Source organism: Manis pentadactyla, chromosome 4 (assembly GCF_030020395.1).
Source record: "Manis pentadactyla isolate mManPen7 chromosome 4, mManPen7.hap1, whole genome shotgun sequence".
Taxonomy (NCBI): domain Eukaryota; kingdom Metazoa; phylum Chordata; class Mammalia; order Pholidota; family Manidae; genus Manis; species Manis pentadactyla.
This window is the reverse complement of record NC_080022.1, coordinates 142,404,673-142,424,396: the sequence shown is the minus strand read 5'-3', so window position 1 is coordinate 142,424,396 and position 19,724 is coordinate 142,404,673. Positions and strand designations below refer to the sequence as shown.

At 39.0% G+C, this 19,724-nt stretch overlaps 1 protein-coding gene across 2 annotated transcripts; it reads right to left on the bottom strand.

Annotated features, from left to right (window-relative positions):
* Positions 1-5,427: 5,427 nt before the first annotated feature.
* On the bottom strand, positions 5,428-18,206 carry TMIGD1 (transmembrane and immunoglobulin domain containing 1). 2 transcript variants are annotated; one of them, XR_008997214.1, is made up of 9 exons: positions 18,140-18,206; positions 16,505-16,674; positions 14,568-14,846; positions 10,843-11,121; positions 7,068-7,171; positions 6,434-6,591; positions 6,245-6,345; positions 6,085-6,125; positions 5,428-5,544 (listed from the first exon to the last, which is right to left on the bottom strand). XR_008997214.1 is itself a non-coding variant. In XM_036906252.2 (7 exons), the coding sequence occupies exons 2-7, from the start codon at positions 16,584-16,586 to the stop codon at positions 5,541-5,543; spliced, it is 789 nt and encodes a 262-aa protein (XP_036762147.1). In that variant the 5' UTR covers positions 16,587-16,674; positions 18,140-18,206; the 3' UTR covers positions 5,428-5,540. The 2 variants fall into 2 exon arrangements, 1 of the variants encoding a protein (XP_036762147.1); XM_036906252.2 differs by lacking the exons at positions 6,245-6,345; positions 6,434-6,591.
* Positions 18,207-19,724: the final 1,518 nt, after the last annotated feature.

Below are 19,724 nucleotides of genomic sequence, written 5' to 3'. Positions count from 1 at the left end.
GAAATAGGACTGGCAAGAGGAGCTGATTCTCCCTGTTTCATGCCCACTTTAGGGCATGTGTTCTTTGAGTTGAATGGAGGCCTCATTACAGGTACTTTTACACTGTTCTTCCTGGCTCAGTCTTCTCTTTCTCCCCAGCCTCTTTTTGTTTTACCCATACTCCTTCTTCCCCATCTCTCCATGTCTACTTTCTATTAGAATTCAAGCATTAACTGTGTCCCTAACAGATTAAATGAGTCATATATGATTTTTCCTGCCAAGAGGAAATACTACATAAGTTAGTTCTTAATGTAAGAGGCAATTTTGCCTAGTGGTTAAGGACCCAGGAGCTATAACTGCCTTGGTCTAAATCGTGGCTTAGCTACTAATGAGCTGTGTGACCCTGGACGCATGACTTAAATTCTTTGTAACAGTCTTCCTTCTCTGTAAAATGGGTATGATAAAAACAGGACCTTTCTTATGTGACTGTTATGAGGATGGATTATGTGGTTTATAATATATTTAAGTGCTTAGCACAGTGCAAGTTAAGTGCTTACAGGAGTGTAACTATGGTTAGATGACGTCACTACCCTTCAGGTAACTCGAGGACTCGATTTTAACAATTCCTAACAATTGTGCTAGTTTAGTTTCTCATCTGTCTCCATTCTTCCTGGCATACAACAACCACCCAAAAGGGAAAAGGGCTAAATGATTGTCCTGGACAAAACTGAGAGCAGTTGTACTTAAACGTAGAGCCAAAAGGCAGGGTGTTGGGAGGAGTGATTCTTCTTACTAGCTGTGTGACTTTGAACAGATCACTTAACCTGTCTGAACTTTAGTATCTTCAGTTGTAAATCATAAATAATGACAGCATTACCTATCTCACAGAATGGCTGTGAGGATCAAACCAGTTATGTCTAAAAATGTTTTATAAACTGTAAGGTAACATGAAAATGTTAGAGATTGTTGGTAATAATGATAAACAAAGGCTGACACTATTGTTGCTATCAAGAATGTCTGAAAATATTAAGACAAATAATCCATGAGTTTCCACAGCAGCACTTTACTATAAGAATCTGTTGGCAGGACTGCTAGATCCCCAATCTGCTCTTATACACAATTCTCTGATAACTCAGGTTTTGGGGAACTCACAGTGGTGTCCTCCGTGTTTTCTAGTATTAGGAAGGTGAAAGTACCCACTGTGTAAGTCATTTGCTATAAAACAACCTTGGTGTTGCAGAGGTAGGCCCTTGAGAAAAAATACTTGAATGTTAAGGAATTTGTAGTGATTGTATAGGTTTTGTTTTCTATAGCAACTGGCATGAGATTAAGTAAAATTTGGATTTTTTAAATAAAGTAAGACAAATTGATTTTTTTCTCGCTTGCCCTGCTGTCCTAAAGATGTGTCAGTGGGTGTAAGTCTTTTCAAAGGGAAAAACATAATTTTATTGCAGGTTATTCAGCATTATATATGACTCTAGATTTTTAGTTAGAGCAATGGGGGCAATTGTTACTCCAGATCCCTGGTTGGAGGGATGCTCCTGAAATTAAACATTATTTCATTAAACTAGATTAAACTTTCTCCTGAGTCTTATTATAACAAAAATACTTGCATTAGTCAGTATGGGCTAAGTTATGCTGCAGTTATAAATTAACCCTACAGTCTAGTGGCCTTTGTGTTAAGCCACTAGACTGTAGGGTTAATTTATAACTGCAGCATGTGAGCAGATAGCTCTGTTCCACACAGTTATTCAGAATCCGGGGGTGACAGAAGTCTAACATCTCTCTGCAGTTGCCATGTGACAGGAAGAAAGAGCCTGTGAAAGTGCATTCATTCTCCTTTGCTTTGCCCAGAAGTGACACCATTAATTCTATCAATAGCCCCTTGACAAGAACTAGTCACATGGACCGTTGAATGGCAAGGGGTCAGAGAAATGTGAAGAGCAATGGAATATGCAGTGAGTGATAAATATCTCTGCTGCAACCCCCAAGCCCCTAATCAGTAAGATGCTCTCAGTCACATTCCAGTACCTTTATTCCCATCCCCTGGCCCCAGGACATTGCAGTGTAGAGCAAGGAGCATGAACTGTGGGGTCAGACTTCCCTGGGCTGGAATCCCAACTCTACCCCATACTAGTTGTGTGAGTTTGAGTAAGAAATCACCTTTGGCAAACCCTTTGACAAAGAGTAATACTTGGTGACCATTACTGTGAGAAGGACAAGCAAGTATTTAGGGCAACGTTTCTCATCTCCAATTCTGCAACACTCCAGGACATCTCAAATTATCTCAAGGAATGTTGTAACATTTCCAAAAGGCTCTCCAACCAGATTGTTTTAAATTCCCTTTACTTACTAGAATAAATTCTCTAGCTCATTTGAAGTAGGATTGGCTATCACTCTTAGCAAATTATAAGAGAGGTGAAGTTTGTCTTTATTATTCAACTTTTGTCCCTTCCATAATATCCTCTCGCCTATTCCAGGCCCCAGGCTTTGGATCAGCCAGGTATGAATCCTAGCTTAGTCACTCTCAATAAGTTAGTTAAGCATTCTGAGCCCAAACGTCCTCATTGTCAATTGTCTTCATTGTTGGGACAATTATGATTACTTCATAGGGTTTGTTTACAGGATCAAATAATGCAGGTTAAATCCTCAGCACAGTATAACTAACTGTCCCCTGACTTAATTCCTCATGATCATGCTTGAGCTCTAGGGGAGAGGAAGCTACGAGTGAAAACTACAAGAGCTATTTCATAAAAATCTCCATGAGATAATAAAAGCCCAAGTCAACACTGGATCATAATTCACCAAATATATTGGCATATATTGGGGTGACAAGATTCTTCTACTCCTAGATATACATGATTAAAAGAAAAAAATTTCAATCTAGGAGAATTACACATAAAAGGTTATTCTCTCAAGAGTCAGAAAATCTGTCCTTGATAGTAACTATTACCTCTCTTTTAGACATAGATGAGCTCTCTATTTGCCACAGTCCCTACCACTCCCTACTGTTTACATCTAGCCTGCTTCACTCATTCATCTGCTTGACCTCTGTAAGAATTTGAGTTTATGACCTCTGGCCAATAGGTTCAGGAAGGTGGTCATGATCGTGGTGATGAAAGGAATAAAGTTGGTGAAGAAGGGATTTCTAAACTATTTTCAAGTATTCAAAAACCCTAATGGCAACAATTACATTGTTAACATCTACAAGACTGCACAGGTTAACAAAAGTACCAGATTTCTTTGCTTTTAGATGGAATTACATCAAATGGGTAATTGTGTGGCCATAAAAGCAGCTCAGATTGGCAAATAGATATCACAGATAAATGTTTTAAAAATTGGGAAAACAGATGACTGTTGTTTAATAAATACAGTTTTCTTGATAGACCAGCTTTCAAAAAATGGGGCACAAGAAGGAGAAAAATAATAATGATAAAAGCCCTCTTTATTGGTAGAAAGGTTGAGAAGGGTGCCACTGGCTTTGTCCATCACTTCTCTACTGGTATTTGTAGTCCCAAGGGTCAAAGCTAGACTAATGAATGTTGGAATTTCAGTTATCTCATAATAGGTAGAGAAAACATTTATGGAAAGGTCATGGCGGCTTCTTTTGAGTCCTGGAATTTCATGTCCTTCCAAGTCGAGGCTAAATTTCTGATTTTAAATAATAGCCATAGTTTTTAATACAGGCTGTTTTTTTTTCAGAACTAAAAGGAAAATGAAATGCAATGCCTGTTTATGGTATTTCCATGCTGTATTAAGACTAATGTTGTTTGTGCTAATGTACAAGGTCACTGTATTTTATAAAGGTGAAGGAATTCTTTAGTGATGACTTGCAATACTCAAGGATTATTGTATGTCCTAGAACAAAGCTGATTCATAATTCTACTAGGTGGGGCAAAAGTATTGCCTCTCCAGTCTTCCTTGCCAACTCCTTCCAGCAGCTAACTAAACCACGTGGGACTCTGAGGAAAACAGAATTTTCATGCTAACATGAAAGTTAATACTAATTCCCCTCTTAATCCAGCATCCTCATTGTCCAAAGAGGGAAAGGGACTTGCCCAAGGTAACACAGCCAAGATAGAAATTCAGGTCTCCTAATTGCAAGTTCTATTAGATATGTAAGTTTTTCTGTTTCCTCTTTCACTTTAAACTACCCCAATCCCACCAGTGTCTGAGATCTGTTCTTTCTTTATAGGTTCCAGGCTTTTACTTAATTGTATAAATTTTCAGATTCCTACAATCCTCCTACTATCCACAGCATTTCCACAGGGCTTCCAAATTCTACTTTGAGAAACAATGATCTATGGCTTTTCCACAAAAACCTGCTGTGGCCTCCAAGGAGACAGACAAGCCTGTAAACCACAGTCTCTAATGGTCTCTCTCTTGCTCTCCATTCCATGCTGAAGTTTCCAAGGAAGCAACGAGAAGCTAACAGGAGGATGTGTCTGTTCCTCTTAGAAACAAGACTGCTGAGAATTCATACATTCTGCTCATATCTTCTTTTTTGCTTCTATGTCAATAAGGGGCTTTTTACCAGCTGTTTGACAGCAGATCTCTTCTCTTGCTTTGGCACATTTAGCTACTGCAATCTTAGACAAAAGCAAATTTTTTTTCTAAGATAGAGGGGAAGCCCAGCAGAGATATCAAAGGCAGTTCTGGCAGGGCTGCCTCTTTCCCTAACCCATGAAGTTGTGTGGGAAAGTGACACAGAGACTCTATGGGGAAAAAAAATGAATAAAGAATGAAAGTGGAGAAAGTCAACAATAAATTATAAGAGAACTGTATTCTAATATTGAGGTACATGAGAAGAGTGCAGGCTGACTCATAATATAGCCAGAAATATGCAAATGACCATGCAAAAAAGGGCAAAGGATATATGTAAACAAACATGCAGGCCAGCGCCTGTCCCCCTGCTGTTTTCAGCTTCTTCATCATGTAAAGCTCACAAAGTCTGTGACTGTGCCAACCATAATGAGATGAGAAAAATAAGGACATAATGTTGAGTTTTTCATTACACTAAATTTATCCCATTTAAAGAAGTGTCTTCTATTCTGAGACTATATCCTTCTTTTTTTAGTCCTAAAACATTTCTTTTATGAAATGACAGTGTTGGTAGTGATATTATTGATGTGCTTCCTTGGCAACTTAAAAACTTGATCAGTCTATGTTGCACCCTCCTCCACCCCCCAATTTTTATTTGGTATTTCACTGATTTGTGAAACCCAAATGTCCATTAATCTCCTCCCTAGAAAAATACACACTAAATGGGAAATGTTTACCAGACTTTTTGGAAAAAAATCTCCTTAATTAACATACCTTTCAAGAAGAAGACTTAAAATCTTGCTTTTCATTCTTAACAGCTTTCTCCATAAAAATGTTCTGCAAATATAACCAGTTAGTCATAACAACTATTGTTAAGTGCTTAATGAAACACTTCTTCATAACCTCTGACAATTTGACAGGAGTGAATTTAATAATAGCAATAAATACAGATGGGACTACATAAATCAAGGAGGTCCTGATGCGAAACTCTTGCTGTATTCCATGGCACCTCAGTTTTCTCACCTGCAATGACCCAAGAAATTAGTTTTAATGATGATCATAGCAATAAGAAAAAAATTCAAAACAAAATTCATACTCTTGGAAAGAATGCCTTTGTTCTTCTTACCCATCGCCCACTTCACATATGCTGGAGTCTACAGACTAAAGAAACTGCCAAGAGCAGGCAGTACTTAGGAGAAGGAATGTGACTTTTGACCTTGTTGAAAAGGACAGTGCAGCGGTGGCTTCCCCCAGGGTAGGCCCTCTTAGTCATTTACATTATATGGCAATAAAATGCAGTCACACAAGCTTAGCCCAAAACTGCTTAAAGAGTAGGCTGAAGACCAAAGGTATTCTCAGTTCTAGGCAACCTTCCAACCTAGCCTCACATGTCTTCCTCTAAAGTGGAGGCAGATTCTTCTCCGCTCTCCATCTCTTCTGAACCCCTTCACCTTTTAGCACCTCCCATCTCAGGAGGAGTTTGGCTTGGATGGGCTTTGTGATGCACACCACCGCTACCCATCTGCTAATGAAAAATCACTGGCCCCAGCCCAGAGTACTTACAGAGCTGTTTCTCTTTGAGGCTCTTCATCCTTAATGCAGAGCTAAAAGCAAACACAAAGGAAATGAGTTTGCCTGCTTTTCTAAGACCCATGGATAAACATTTCGAATGCATCAAGATATCTCAAGGGACAGAAAACTCAAATGTTCGTTAATCTCCTACCTAAAAAAATACACACCAATGAAGAGGTGGCTGGAAATACAGCCAGCTCTGCTCTGGTCCAGGTCTTATTTTTTTGGCTGCGTTAATCACTTTTATTGAACCTAGAAAATATGTTATTCTTGAATCAAAATGCTTTAGGATTCTTAAGTAGTCCAACCTCTTAAGGGTGAGGGTTGGAACAAGGGTTACCTGCATCTCTTCATGGGAGATGTTGTTGCCCCAAATAACATGTTGTTACCATATTTTAAAGAGAGTGCCTGTTGCTGGGTAGTGAACTCAGCCTCAGCCACACTGGCCTTTCCTCAGAGGCTCTCTGCCATAGTTGCCTCCTTTTGGCACTGGATTAACTGGTGGAGTCAAGTGGATGGCGTTAACCTATGCACACACATCCTCTGCAATGTGCTAACCAACAAGGTTAACCATTCAACAATTCAAACTCCAACCCTCTGTAGCCAGGGCGTGTGGTGAGCAGCAAGTGCCTCTCTGAGTCCAGAGCAGATTCCTCTCTCTATTTATTGTGCCAATGGCACTATAGCAACAATAAAGGGAAAGCTAAAAGGAAGAAAAATCAGTCCTGAATCCCCTACCCCTAACCCCACAGCTGTTTTCATGTAGGTCTTATCCATTTGCACTTCCATTCTTTGTAAAGCCCCATTCATAATATACATACAATTTTTATTCCCTTGAGCAACTTCCATTTAGGTTCCCATGGTAGAGAGACCAGATCGTCTTGAGTATGATAACTCTGCAGTCACCTATATAGCCAGCTCTCTACCCTTATTTAGATGACTTTTTACCTAAAAAACTTAGAATACTTAGATACCTTCATTATTCTTTTTCTTCTAGCAATCAGTGCAAAGCACAATGTCAGAAAGACCACGACACATGCAGCAGCAATGGGCTCTACCGGCACAGCCACAACTTTATCTGTTGGAAATGCAAACACAGGGAATAAGAACTAACATGTATGTGCTTCTGATCTTTGTACCTCTAATATGTCTCAGCCTTGGTGCCTTGCCCTTAACATGTATCACCTTCTTAATGAAATCCTCTGAACAACCATTAAAGGTAGGTATTATTACCCCAACTTTACAGATGAGAAACCAAGGGCTTTAGGAGATGGGTTTACTTGTCCGAAGTCACAGAACTAGGAACTAGCAGAGATAGGTTTTTAATCCATCCCTCTGTGGAAGAATAATTGATTGTAATATGAATAAATCCCCCAAAGCTGATAGTCAGACCCTTCGGTGCTTTCTTGATCCATAATTTTGCCTGCAGAAAGCAGAAGCAGGCAGAAGTCAATGGTTTTTTCCTGCCTTTTGGAAAGCCCAAAAAAATACTGGGCGGTATCTCTGAGGGGAAAGAAAAGAGAAGGCTTTAAGAACAAGAAGAGAAAAGTGAGGAGCCTGCTAGACGAAGGGGAAGAGAGGTCTGTGCGTGACAGAGGTGACACTGAACAGTGGCTGCGTGGTGCCCCTAGAGAAGTAGGACTCTAAGACCAGCCTTTCCAACCTTGGCCAAGGTTTTCACACCTCTCTAGATGACACGGAACAACAAAGAGTCTCCTTTTAACCTGGGCTAGGAAGAGATCAGCAGCAACCATGACAGCTTGGAAATGAAAGCCCATTCCCTTATTCTCTGAATACCAGGTAAGCTCTGAGCTATTTTGTTCATCAGGCACCACGGCCACAGTGCCTGTACTTGCAAACTTTCCAAGAGCCTCTGAAAAATATTTGAGACCTGAAAAAAAAATTTGCTCCAAAATATGAAAATAAAGTGGCAAAATTAATCAAAATTAATAAATGTTTAAACATCTATAAAATGTAACTTGGTGTCAACTTTAATCCAACCATTAAATAACAGTAATGGTAATAAAAAATAATGTTTAAGTCTTAAGAAACAAATGAATAACTTATTTCCAATAAAATTCAAAATGCATGCAAGTTATAAAAATCCCTTCAAAATTTTTACAGCAAAAAAAGTTACTTAAGTTGCTTCATCTTAATATGTTTGGTATGATAGGGGATGAAACTTTCAAAAATAAGAATGCTTAAGGTCAACAAAGGTATTTAAATGACCCTCTCTAAGCCCCTGGATTCTGATGCCACCAAGAGAGGAAGGAGCTCCAGTCGTGGCTAAGATAAAATTTTAGGACTTCATAGGAAATAAAGAGTGTGCTATTTATTGTACAAATGAGTTTGTGGAATGAGTGTGGTCTGTCAATTTTTACTGAATGACTACTTTGTTTTATATGGTGTGCTCAACCCTGCAAAAAATAGGACAGTCATGGAAGGCTCCTGCCTCTGTGGAGCTCATATTCTAGTGGAGGAGACAGACATTAAACAAACAAAACCTACAGATTGAGATAAATATTATAAAGGACACAGGGTCATGAGACAGTGTATGCGGGGTGGAAGGCAAGGAGGATGGGAAAACAAGACTTTAGATAAAATATAGTTTCAAAGCCTAAGCCCTATATGCTTCAAGATTATGAAATAGGGTTTATCCCTCCGTAATTGTATAACACACTAACCACTTACTTTTTAATTGTTTTCTTTTCCATAATTTGCCCGATTCCTGCTCAGGATAATTTTGGGGAGTAAGAAGATTAAGCATCCTTTACTCTTGCTTTCTTTTGGCTATTGCTAAAAATCATTCTCATAAGGTTATGGGCTGCACCAACCATCTGCAGAAACTGCTCACTGGGCCTTCTTGTGAGCCAGCCCGGGGTCACACCAAAGGTTTTCACCTTACTGGGGGTGGTGAGGGGTGTGTGGGTGGTGCTCTACTTGCAGTGTCAAGGAAAGATGTGAGAATTAAGGGGAAGCAAAAGTGGGACAATTAGGCAAAGAAATCAGAATTCAGTCACGGATCAGAGTATTTTTACCAAGCTGAAGAAAGTGGAGCCACATGTGACAGCTTTCACTCCATAAGCAAGCTGAAAGAAACTGTCTGACCCAGTGGCTTGCTGCTGGATTCCACATTTCTGTTGAAAGTGACTTTGGCAGATGTTACTGCACTTCTCCCCTTTCTTGTTTTATTCTCTTATTTGTAACAAGATCTGGTATTTTCCCTTCCACCATATTCATTATTGTAAGATAATCCCAACACATGGACTAAAATCCTGTGTCCAAGAAAAGATCCATGATGTCATTTCCAGCTTCGCATGGCCTCATTTAGAAGCTACCCCACTGAGTCATGACGTGGTAGCAGACGGTGGCCAACAGCGTTTAGCCTGGGGCACCAGCACAGGAGAGCTCACTCTGTGAAGGCAGCCAAAAGCCAGGGAGGATTAATAAAGCAGGAAGAAATAAGAAAAACAAGTTGGTTTGGAAAAGTTCCACCCAAAACAGGATTCTGCCCACCTGAAAGCCAGTTTGCCAAGCTGGCATCCTGCTTGCCACACGAACTGTGGTTTTTTTTTTTTTGTGACAGAGCAATTATGACTCCTTAAACCAGGAGGGATGACAAAATTCTCTCAACTCTGCCTGTGGTCTCAATAGCCAGTTAGAATGGCATGGCGTGAGGCTGCACCAGACATGTCTTTGTGGTCCTGGGGTAGGTGAGCAGCCCCCAGCTTCAGTATCATACCCTCTCCAATGCTTCTCTCCCGTGAGTACTTAGGTTATTTGTGGGTTTGACTTTCAAAGAAGCCCGTGTGCATAATGTCACTGCTCTGCAGGACAAATCACTGAACACACCAGCTCTTTATCTGTTGATGGGCATTCAACTTGCAGCAGTTTCTCCTCCCCACCAGCCTCTCTGTTGGTGTCCCAGATGCCCCGAGGGGGAGGAAATAAGAAGCCCTATGGTCACTCAGTTTCAACACTTCTGGCAGGGGTCCAGTTGGCTTCCTGGGGACTGATGAGAAAGTCAATGAGTGGGCAGAGGGAGGCAAATGGCAAAGTGAATAATGTTCTAACAAGATAGAGGAGCCTCAGCCTGTCTGGCTGCTCCTAGCATGCCAGCCTCAGGAAGTTGTGTGCATGAGCATTTTCTGCATCTGTTACACCAAGTACCTTGCCCTTCTCTTTTTGTGTGAACGAGGAGTTTGCGGAGGGAAAAACACTTGAAGCTTCATTTGTTCCCTGTTACTTCAGAGGTGATAAACCTGGGTAGGTGAAGCATGAAGCCAAGAGAAAGAACTTTTTCCCTCATTTCCCTCTACTCCCCCTTCTGATTAACCTATAGGTTACAAATTCACAGTTAGGAGTGGTTGATCTTAGAGATCTATTTTCTTATCTCATCAGTATCTTTTATCTCTATGTGTTTATGACCTCTTCTGTTTGTCATTAGGCTGTGAACTCAAAAGTCCAGTTCCTACAAACCTTGTTGCCCAGGAGAATTCATGGAAATACTCCTCCCTAAAAACCAGCCGGAATTGTCTTCTACCACTTGGTTCTAGAAAAGGACCTGTGCACAAAAAATAGTATCCTATATGGAATGGGCGTAACTGCCCTAAAAGGCAAAACTAGAATTCTTAGTGGGAAACTCTTTGGATGGGGATTTGCTCAAGAAAATCCTAGCTATTAATAAAAATATTTACTGAGCTTCTCTCCTGGTTTTTGCACTGTGCTGGATGTTAAAAAGAGAGTCACCTTTGACAATGAGGTGAAAGTCCATGGTCTCCATTTTCACAGATGAATTTGCAATGCAGCTGTAGGTTCCATTGTCAGATTTCTTGACTTTGGTGATTGACAGTTGGAGAGACTCACTTGTTTGTTGGACTATATGATGGTTTTTCTCTAAATTCAGGATGCTTCTGTTCCTGTGCCACATCATTTGAGCCTGGGGGTTGGATTTCACATTGCAAACCAACTTCACATCACTGTCTTCTTCAACTGTTTGGAAGTCATCTCCACTTAGGAGAGGAGGAACTGCAGGACTCAAGCATTTAGGTATAATTAGCAGATAAGCAGTAGTTTACTGTCAGTGTTCAAGATCTTCTTTCAATCTGTCTCATGCGGTCATTCATTCATTTAACGAAACTTTGTTGAGTACCTACCATATACCAAGCACTGGGCTAGGAACTGGGGATACAGTGGCAAAGAGTGTTATCCAGTTCCAAACCTCACTGAACTTTAAATGTGGTGGAGAACACAAACCATGAAACAACAATAGATGACAATGAATCTGTACCAAGTAGACAATTTTTAATGCTACACAAGAGTATATACCTTCAGCCTTTGCTCTCTGAGAGTTAATAAACCAATCAGTGCTAATGTTGGATAAAACAGTATACTATTAAGAAGAACATTCCAGTTAGCCTTAATGCCATCTACACCGTTTACTATGACCTTGACAAAGTTACTTAACTGCTTAGTAACTGCTCAGTTTCATCTAAAAAGTGGCATAATGCCTACCTCATCAGTTGCTATGAAGATTGAATGAGATGATGCCTATAAAGAATTTACCACAGTGCTAGTTGCTATTATTACCATGGTGGTGGTGGTGGTTTTTAGCTCTCCTCACACTTTCTGTTTTTGCATTTTATTTAACCACATAGGCCCTGGCCACGTATTTACCAATGCATCGTTGCATTTCCTCCATGATTCTCTAGAAATAATGCCCTCCTCCCATGAAGTGTTCCAATCATGGCAACTCTGGCATCTGTGGAAGGTGAGTGTGACCTTCTGAGTTTCTCTCATGCCTCTGTGGGAGCAACTCCTTACTCCTCCATGATAAGGACAGTTGTAGACCCATAGATAGTCAAACACATTTATCTTCACCAAATAATCCAACCCTCACCCAACCAGGACTTTCTAACATCTAGGGGGAATAATGGCTGAGCTGACTCTCCCCTCTTCTTCATACCCCTTGCATTTTCTAGCCAAGGTGCAGAAGAGTAATAAAAGGCTTGAAAAATGGGCAGTAGGAAAGAGAAAGAGGCAGAGAAGGAAGAAAAAAGGAGCTTGTATAATCTGCACACTGAATAATTAGACCCTGAGTAGGCTGTGCTATTAATAACTCTCTCAGAAGAATGACATTTTGTTGCTCTTTGGAATGAGCTTGAATTCTGTATCCATATCCAACAAGGTTGTTATATGGTATTCAGATATGTAGGAAGCTGCTACAAGAAAGAACTTAATTATATACCAATTCCATTTGTGGACAAGTTCTATTAGTTGTTCCTTTTTATTTATTGAAATTAATTTTAAAGCATGCCAGCTATACTTCAGTATTTCCTTTTTGAAAAATTAGTACATTTCAGAAAAGTTAAGATTCTGTTTGACTCTCTCCTGGTCACTTCCTGACTCCCCAGAGATACCCACTGCTATGTGTTCAATGTAAATCCTTGCAGATCTTTTCTTTAAAATAGCATTTGATATACATGTGATGTACCTATTGGAAATGTATTATTTTAGGAGGGTGAAATGGGTTTACATAAAAGACTTCATTCTCAATAACTTGCATATTTTATAGATATATCCACGTTGAATATATTCAGAGAGGTCTCATTGTTTTTAGAATGCTAAGGTATAATATATGACTATTTAATTTTATTTTGATGGACATTAAATTATTTTCATTTTTAAAATGTAAAACAGTGCTTCAGTAAACATCCTTGTATATGTCTCTTCATGTGCACACGCGTATATGTTTCTCCAAGATTAACATGTAGAAGTAGAAGGGCTGGGTCACAGGGTAGGCACACTTTAAATTTTGACAGATATTGCAAAAGAGGTAGTCTCAATTTATACTTCCAGCAACAAGGTATGAAAGAACTTGTTTCTTTTTGCACACCCTCCTCCAAATCACGTATTGTTTAGCTTCCATGTAGTTCTCAATGTACTATTTATAACAGTAATAATACTTCCTCAGGATTGTACATGATATTTGTGTCACTTTTCATGAGCTCATTTTGATTTATTGATAACTTCATGTCAGTTACTGTCATCATGAATCACTGAACAATGGTTTTTTCATTTATGTGCCCAGCAACAATGACATTTAGGAGGTTGTTATAAAGATGATTTTAAACATGGATTCAGGTTAGAAAACTGAAAATTATTTCTTTAAGACACTAAATCATGTTATCAGCATTTCTGCCATGCCTCCCTTAAGAAGGTACAATGGGAAAAGCATTAGATTAGGAGCCTCGGGATTTGTGTTCTGTTCCTGGTTCCAGCTGTGATAATCTGGGCCCTGGGTCTGGGCCTCAGTTTCCTCGTGTCATTTTATAAGGATTTCCAGACCTCCAAGGTCTCATGATAATCTTGGATTCTATCCAAATAGACAACAGATAGCTTGCTAATCACGTGTTATCAATTCGTAGATAATAAAAAATAAAGCTCCTTTGTTCTGGAACATGCACATGATTTGCTCTGGGTACTCAAGTTGCAGGGTGCCCCTATTTCCCAGAGCAGGATTCCTCAGCATTTTCCCACCCTTTTATCTTAGGAGCAATGGCATCAGTTTTTCACAGAAAACTGTGCTGAGTTTATGGGGTCAAATGGCTTTGACTCTCTATTACTAGGTTCCTAGTCCAGAGTTCTTTCTGCCAAATCACACCACAGCACCACCCAATCGCACACTGATGCTCACCACACCATCTGCACCTCCTTCATGTAGAATCAGCTTTCCACCCAAACTGCCTGTGTGATCACCTATACAGAATCATTTGAAGAACCCCAAAGCCCACATAGTTCCACCAGTGGGTTACCGATACATGGAACCCAACCATCAAAGAGCTTCACCATTTGAGGTTTTAAGGTGATGTTAAAAGACTCTCAATGAATGTCTTTCTAAAGTGGAACACAAAAGCCAGAAAACTACAAAGGAAAAGATTGCTAATTTTAAATACATAAACACTTAAATGTTCAATATGGCCCAGAAAAAAAGAACTAAAAATGAATAAATAAATAATCAAAAATAAATAGAAGAAAAACTTACAATCCAAAATGACAAAAGGTTAATTTGCCTAATATACAGAGCCCTTACACAAATCAATAAGAAAGAGGCAAATAACCCAATAGAAAAACAGGCAAAGGACATGAGCAGGCATTTGGCTGTGATACATAGCCAATCTATTTGTGAACAGCTAATACACTCATGAAAAGGTGAACACCGTCACGCTTAATTTAGAAAATGAAAATAAGATTCCAAATCAGGCTGGCAAATTCTTAGAGAGAGAGATACTTAATGCTCATGAGGGGGTGGCTAGTAGTCACCCTCACATGTTGTTGTGGGAGCATAAATAGGGCAATTTGGCAATATGTAGCACATGTTAAAATGCACATATATTTTAGACCCAGATTTCAACTACCACATAATGTAGTGCAGGCAGTAGAGACTGGCTAAAAGCTTCTTGCCCATCACTCACAAATGACATTCAGCGCCACTGAGACGGACACAGACTGATCCCTCTGCAGCTTGCAGGTAAAGGTGACGCCATTGTCATTTTCACTGATGGAGGAGACACAGACAGAGCTGGAGTTGATTTTGTTTTCAGATTTCAAATCCACTCTCCCCTCTTCTCGGTACCAGAGAAGTTCTTCTTCTCTGGTGTGGTTTTGAACCGCACATTTCAGAGATTCTTGGACGCCAAGGTGAGTGTCCAGAATATAGTTCTCAGTTTTACCATTCACAGTTAAAATAGAACCTGGGAATGCAGGAAGAAACTATTAGGATAGAGTGAATGATCTAAGTGGCCATAAACAGGGGATTGATTAAGTAAATTATATTACATCAACACAAGGAAATACTTGGTAATAATTGAAAATAATCATATCTATATGATTTTACAAGGAAAAAGAGCCATAATGTTTTATAAACTAAAAAAAGGAAAAGGTTAAAATGATGATTACCAAATTTTCCTGCACACTGGAATCACCTGGCATCTTTAAAAATGTACGGATTCCTGGTTACTGCTGCCAGATATTCTGATTTATTGATATGAGTGAAACCTGGGCATTGAGTTTTTTTAAACCCCCAGGTAATTCCAATGTGCAGTGAAGTTTGAGAACTACTAGGTTAAAAAATTTAGTATGAAAAAAAAAAAATTTAGTATGTACAGAATTATCCCATTTATACACACACACACACACACACACACACACACACAAAACACATACTTATGAGAGAAAGTCCTGGAGGAAATCCTATCTATATATACATATTGAATAGGAGTGATAAGAATAGAGAAAAAAACTGGAAAAATACTTACCAGACCTAAAGTGTTTATGTCAAGACCTCGAAAGTAGCAAAGTAAGGGGGTGGGAGAGGAAAAAAAATGAAAAAGGACTACAGCAAAATGGAAGAATTTTTAAGATGTAACATTAGGTGAATAGGTAGAATGCAAATTACATTCTAATAATTACTACATATATATCAAAATTGTGCGTATGGATAGAAGCATGTTTGAAATGTTTTATTTCTGATTAGATGATAGGGTTGTGGGCAAATTTGATCTCCAACACTGATGTTTTAATATAGTTTTGGCAGTGTAGTAAAATAAAGAGATGTTTAAACAGCTGTGGTTTGGGGGATAGACAAGTTGCTGTGGGGTGATCATCAGGATATATAGCAGTTTATATTCATCTCTGATTTTTAGAAATCCATTCAGGTATGTATAGTAACATACCTGAATTTCAGTTTTTGCTTTCCTGGTTCAGAAGCAAGTAACAAAAGTTAAAAATTGGCTTTAGCCACCACAGACTTGCCCCCTGCATAACATTTGTTAATATAGGCTGTAAACACATTAACTTTCCCTGTAGAAAGCATAAATTACTGGTGAAAATGACATTATTGCCTAATAGATACATTTTTTTAATCTGGAAGAGTTCACCAAAACCTTGAGTGATTATCTCTGGATGATGAGATTTAGGGGAATTTTTACTTTTCATTATTCTTTTATTTATTTCCTAATTTTTTTACAATGACTATATATTACTTTTAAAGTCAGCGGTGGGGAAAGCTATTTCCAGGTTGGGGTGGGAAATGCAGGAAAGATTTTTGTGCAAGTGTTGTATGCAAATAAAAAGCAGATGATTTTTTTGGATGATTAGTGATGAAATGCATTAAAATGTAGGAAAATTACGACCCTGGAGAGACTTGAATACTCCACTCTGTCTTGTAATATCAGAACCATAAAAATATTTTGCCATTTATTATTATATTATCTGTCTCCTTTACTCTGAGCCATGCCAACTGTGTAGTCATTCCTATTTTCGATTGTGGATTTTCCCAATGCCCACAGATCATTTGTTAATCTGAAATTTTTCTTTATTTAAAAAGAGGCTAAAAAGAATATTAACTTACATGTCAGTTCACATGGCAGAAATAAAATCACCAAGGGAAGATATCTGCACATTTTCATTAGGCCACTGCTCTTCCATGCCATCCTTAATGAATTAAAGGATCTGCTGGCGTAAAGAGTGCAGTTGCTTCTGTACTTTGGCCTACACTGAGTTTATGAACCTTCCTCTTGTCTACAATGCATTTAAAACAAAGTCCCAGATGAGTCATCCCAGCTCATTTGCAACAGTACAATTTCTAGTTTTTAATTAAACAATCCTGTTCTGATTGCTCAGTTCAAAGTACAGTTAGTATTAAGGAATTTTTTTTAAGGTAACAAAAAGAAACCACACAGAAATAGGCTCTAAGTTAGTTATAGGACAGCCATAAAGCGGCCTGGGGCGGGGGTGGGGGATGATGGTAAGACCAGTCTTCCCTAGAGTAATTGACAGAATGTCATTTTAACAGAAAGAGAAAAACGACTTCATTATCAGACGGTCCCTACTGAACAAAAGAATTGTAGTTCTGAAAGTCTTGATCATTGTTGTGAAGTTGCTCTCTGCTAATAGAGAGTTTTTGAGACTGTTCCAAATCCCAGAGATTCAAATGGTTGTAGCATAGAAAACACTCAATCACAATATGACCTCTCTCCTTAAACCATGTTGATCTCTTTGTTTTCCCCCATCCTTCCAAAACTCTCCCCTTGTAATAATCCTTCCTCTGACCCAATATGGGCTAGAAATGATAAACAATAAAGGCCTCCATTCTTCCTCCTTCTATACTTTTGCAGCTACCATCCTTCCCCCGTAGGTATATTCCACTTCCATCAAGGAAAAACATGTATTTATTACTTCCCTTTAAGAGTACCTCTATGAATATAGTAGAAACACATATGGAATGCTTTCTGTGCAACAGGCACTGTACTAAACACTTGTCATGCATAATTTCAAAGTCTTAAGACCCTAACAACCCTGTTGAGGTTGTTTTCAAAGGTTTAGAAAGATGATATAATTTTCCCAAGATCCCAAAGGCAGTACATGTCAGGGCTAGGATTTGAATCCAGGACTCCCAAGGCCGTGCTCTTAACCACCCTACTGCCTAGGTTAACATTCTCTTACATTTAGAAGCTGCAGTTAATCCTTTCTGATACCTGGCCACTTCACAGACTTCATCATGTTGGAGTTTTGTCCACTTGACACGAATATTAATCAGGAACTGAAACATACCTACAACTCCTCTGGGCTGGCTCTGCTCCTCCTCGGCCCAGACCTGTCCTGACAGAAGCAAGTTTTGTTCCCACTGGGCTAACTTTCTGGTTGCATCTATCTTTCAGTTAGATGAAACTGGTATTAATAGTGATTATTTTGTAATTTAAAAATTTTGCCAGAAAGATTCCTATCGTGGCATTGTAACAGTTCAGCTTTCAAAATCTGGTCATTAATAAAGATTTCTCAAGCACTGTCTACTGTAAGAGCTCCATAAAAACTGAGAGTACTGGATTCTTGGCAGAGCTCATCCTCCCCTATTAAGGCTTGACGTCTCCTCTTCCCTTTTACCCCATCAATTCAGCAACTTTTCAAAATGAATTTCCTTCACTTGACTTGCTTTTAATTTTCATGACTCTCTAATTTCTATACAAGACAAAGTCTTATCCCTGACCTGCTGAGGTCTGAAAAGCTGACTTCTTTGGACAATTATTCCTCCATTCAGGGAACCCTGAGTCTTTTCCCTTTATAGTACTTGAATTTGAACACTTTGTGACAGCAGGGTCAAGTAAATAAGATAACCTGGGTTCAAAGTCTGTTTCACTTTATAGGATTCCTGGAGAAGACAGTAATTGGGAAGGACATCTTAAGGTCTAAGATCAAGGTTTTATATGTATGTACCTGAGTTACTAGGTTGGTCCAAATATTACTAACAGGAATGTAAAAGATCCAAGAAAGCCTAGCATTGTGCAAATATTTGCAGCACATTTCACTGAACATTGTCAGGCTCAGGTTAGATGATCATGCTTTGATAATCTGACAGCCTGAGAACTGTGAAGGGGCAGGTCTGAGAGGAGGTTTGATTCTCACAGCAGCCAAAACCTTGGAAGAACCCACACAGCTGAAGTAATGCTGGAAAAATATTACTTGGCCCTGGTAACCCAAGCCCGGTGTTTAAGCTTTACCAAGCCAGGCATGGCAGGGGGAAGTTTTATCCTCTGAGACTCTCACCTGTTTGGGGGAATCCCTGCATTACACTTTCAAGACTTAGCAATTGAGGATGACATTTTTTTTTTTTTTTACTGGTTAAAAAGCATATATGTTTACAGTATTGTTACAATGTGTGTTTTATCTAGCAATTGCTATTGTTCATGCTTATACAAGAATAGAATAAGGAAATATTTATGGTTATTTGTACCTTTTAAGACATTAGTTAAGCACCCCAGATATCTGCCTTTTGCTAGCTGTGTGACACTAAAAAGTCATTTATTACTCTACAAGAAGATATATCAAAGAAATAATCAATCTTCCCATGTTTTCTTCCGCCTGCTACTTCTATAGCTTTTCTTCTTCCTTCCTAATTACAACCCTTAAATAGAATTCGTGCCTCATATCAAATTTACCGAGTATCATAATTCTTCCAAGTGGTAAAGATACCTCAAGACAAATGCTGGGCATAGAAGCCACAGGGCATAAATATGCAAAGAAGTAAAAAGCTAACTTTTTCAAACAATAAGGCTTCTCTCTCACTTACCAACTTCACATTTCCCTGTATGGCCCCGGAAGATGACTGGTTAGCCAGAGACGGGTAAGATTCCTCAAGGGAGGAACAACCTAAGACAGGCACAGTCGCAGGGGGGCCATCAGGTGAGAAATTGGGGATCAACAGAGGTGAGGCTTAGAACCTCACCCCCCCTGTTCTGAGAGAAATCATCTGCATATGTGGATGTTTTATTGCCCTGGTCTAGCTTGGATTAACACATAGTCTACAGGCACACACCTGATCATCTACATTTGCTCTCTTACAACACTAAACTATGTTTTCTACCTTTATCTTGTATCTACCTACCACTTCAGCATTTTATTAAAAATAATAATAATAAAGAGAGAAATGTGGTATCCACATATAAATCAAGTATAAAAACCAAATGAGTATTCATATTTGAACTGACTGTTTATAGTTCATAATGCATGAGCAAAACCGAAAGTTTCTGTGATGACTGCCCTTGTACTGTTCACTATGTAACTTATTCATTATG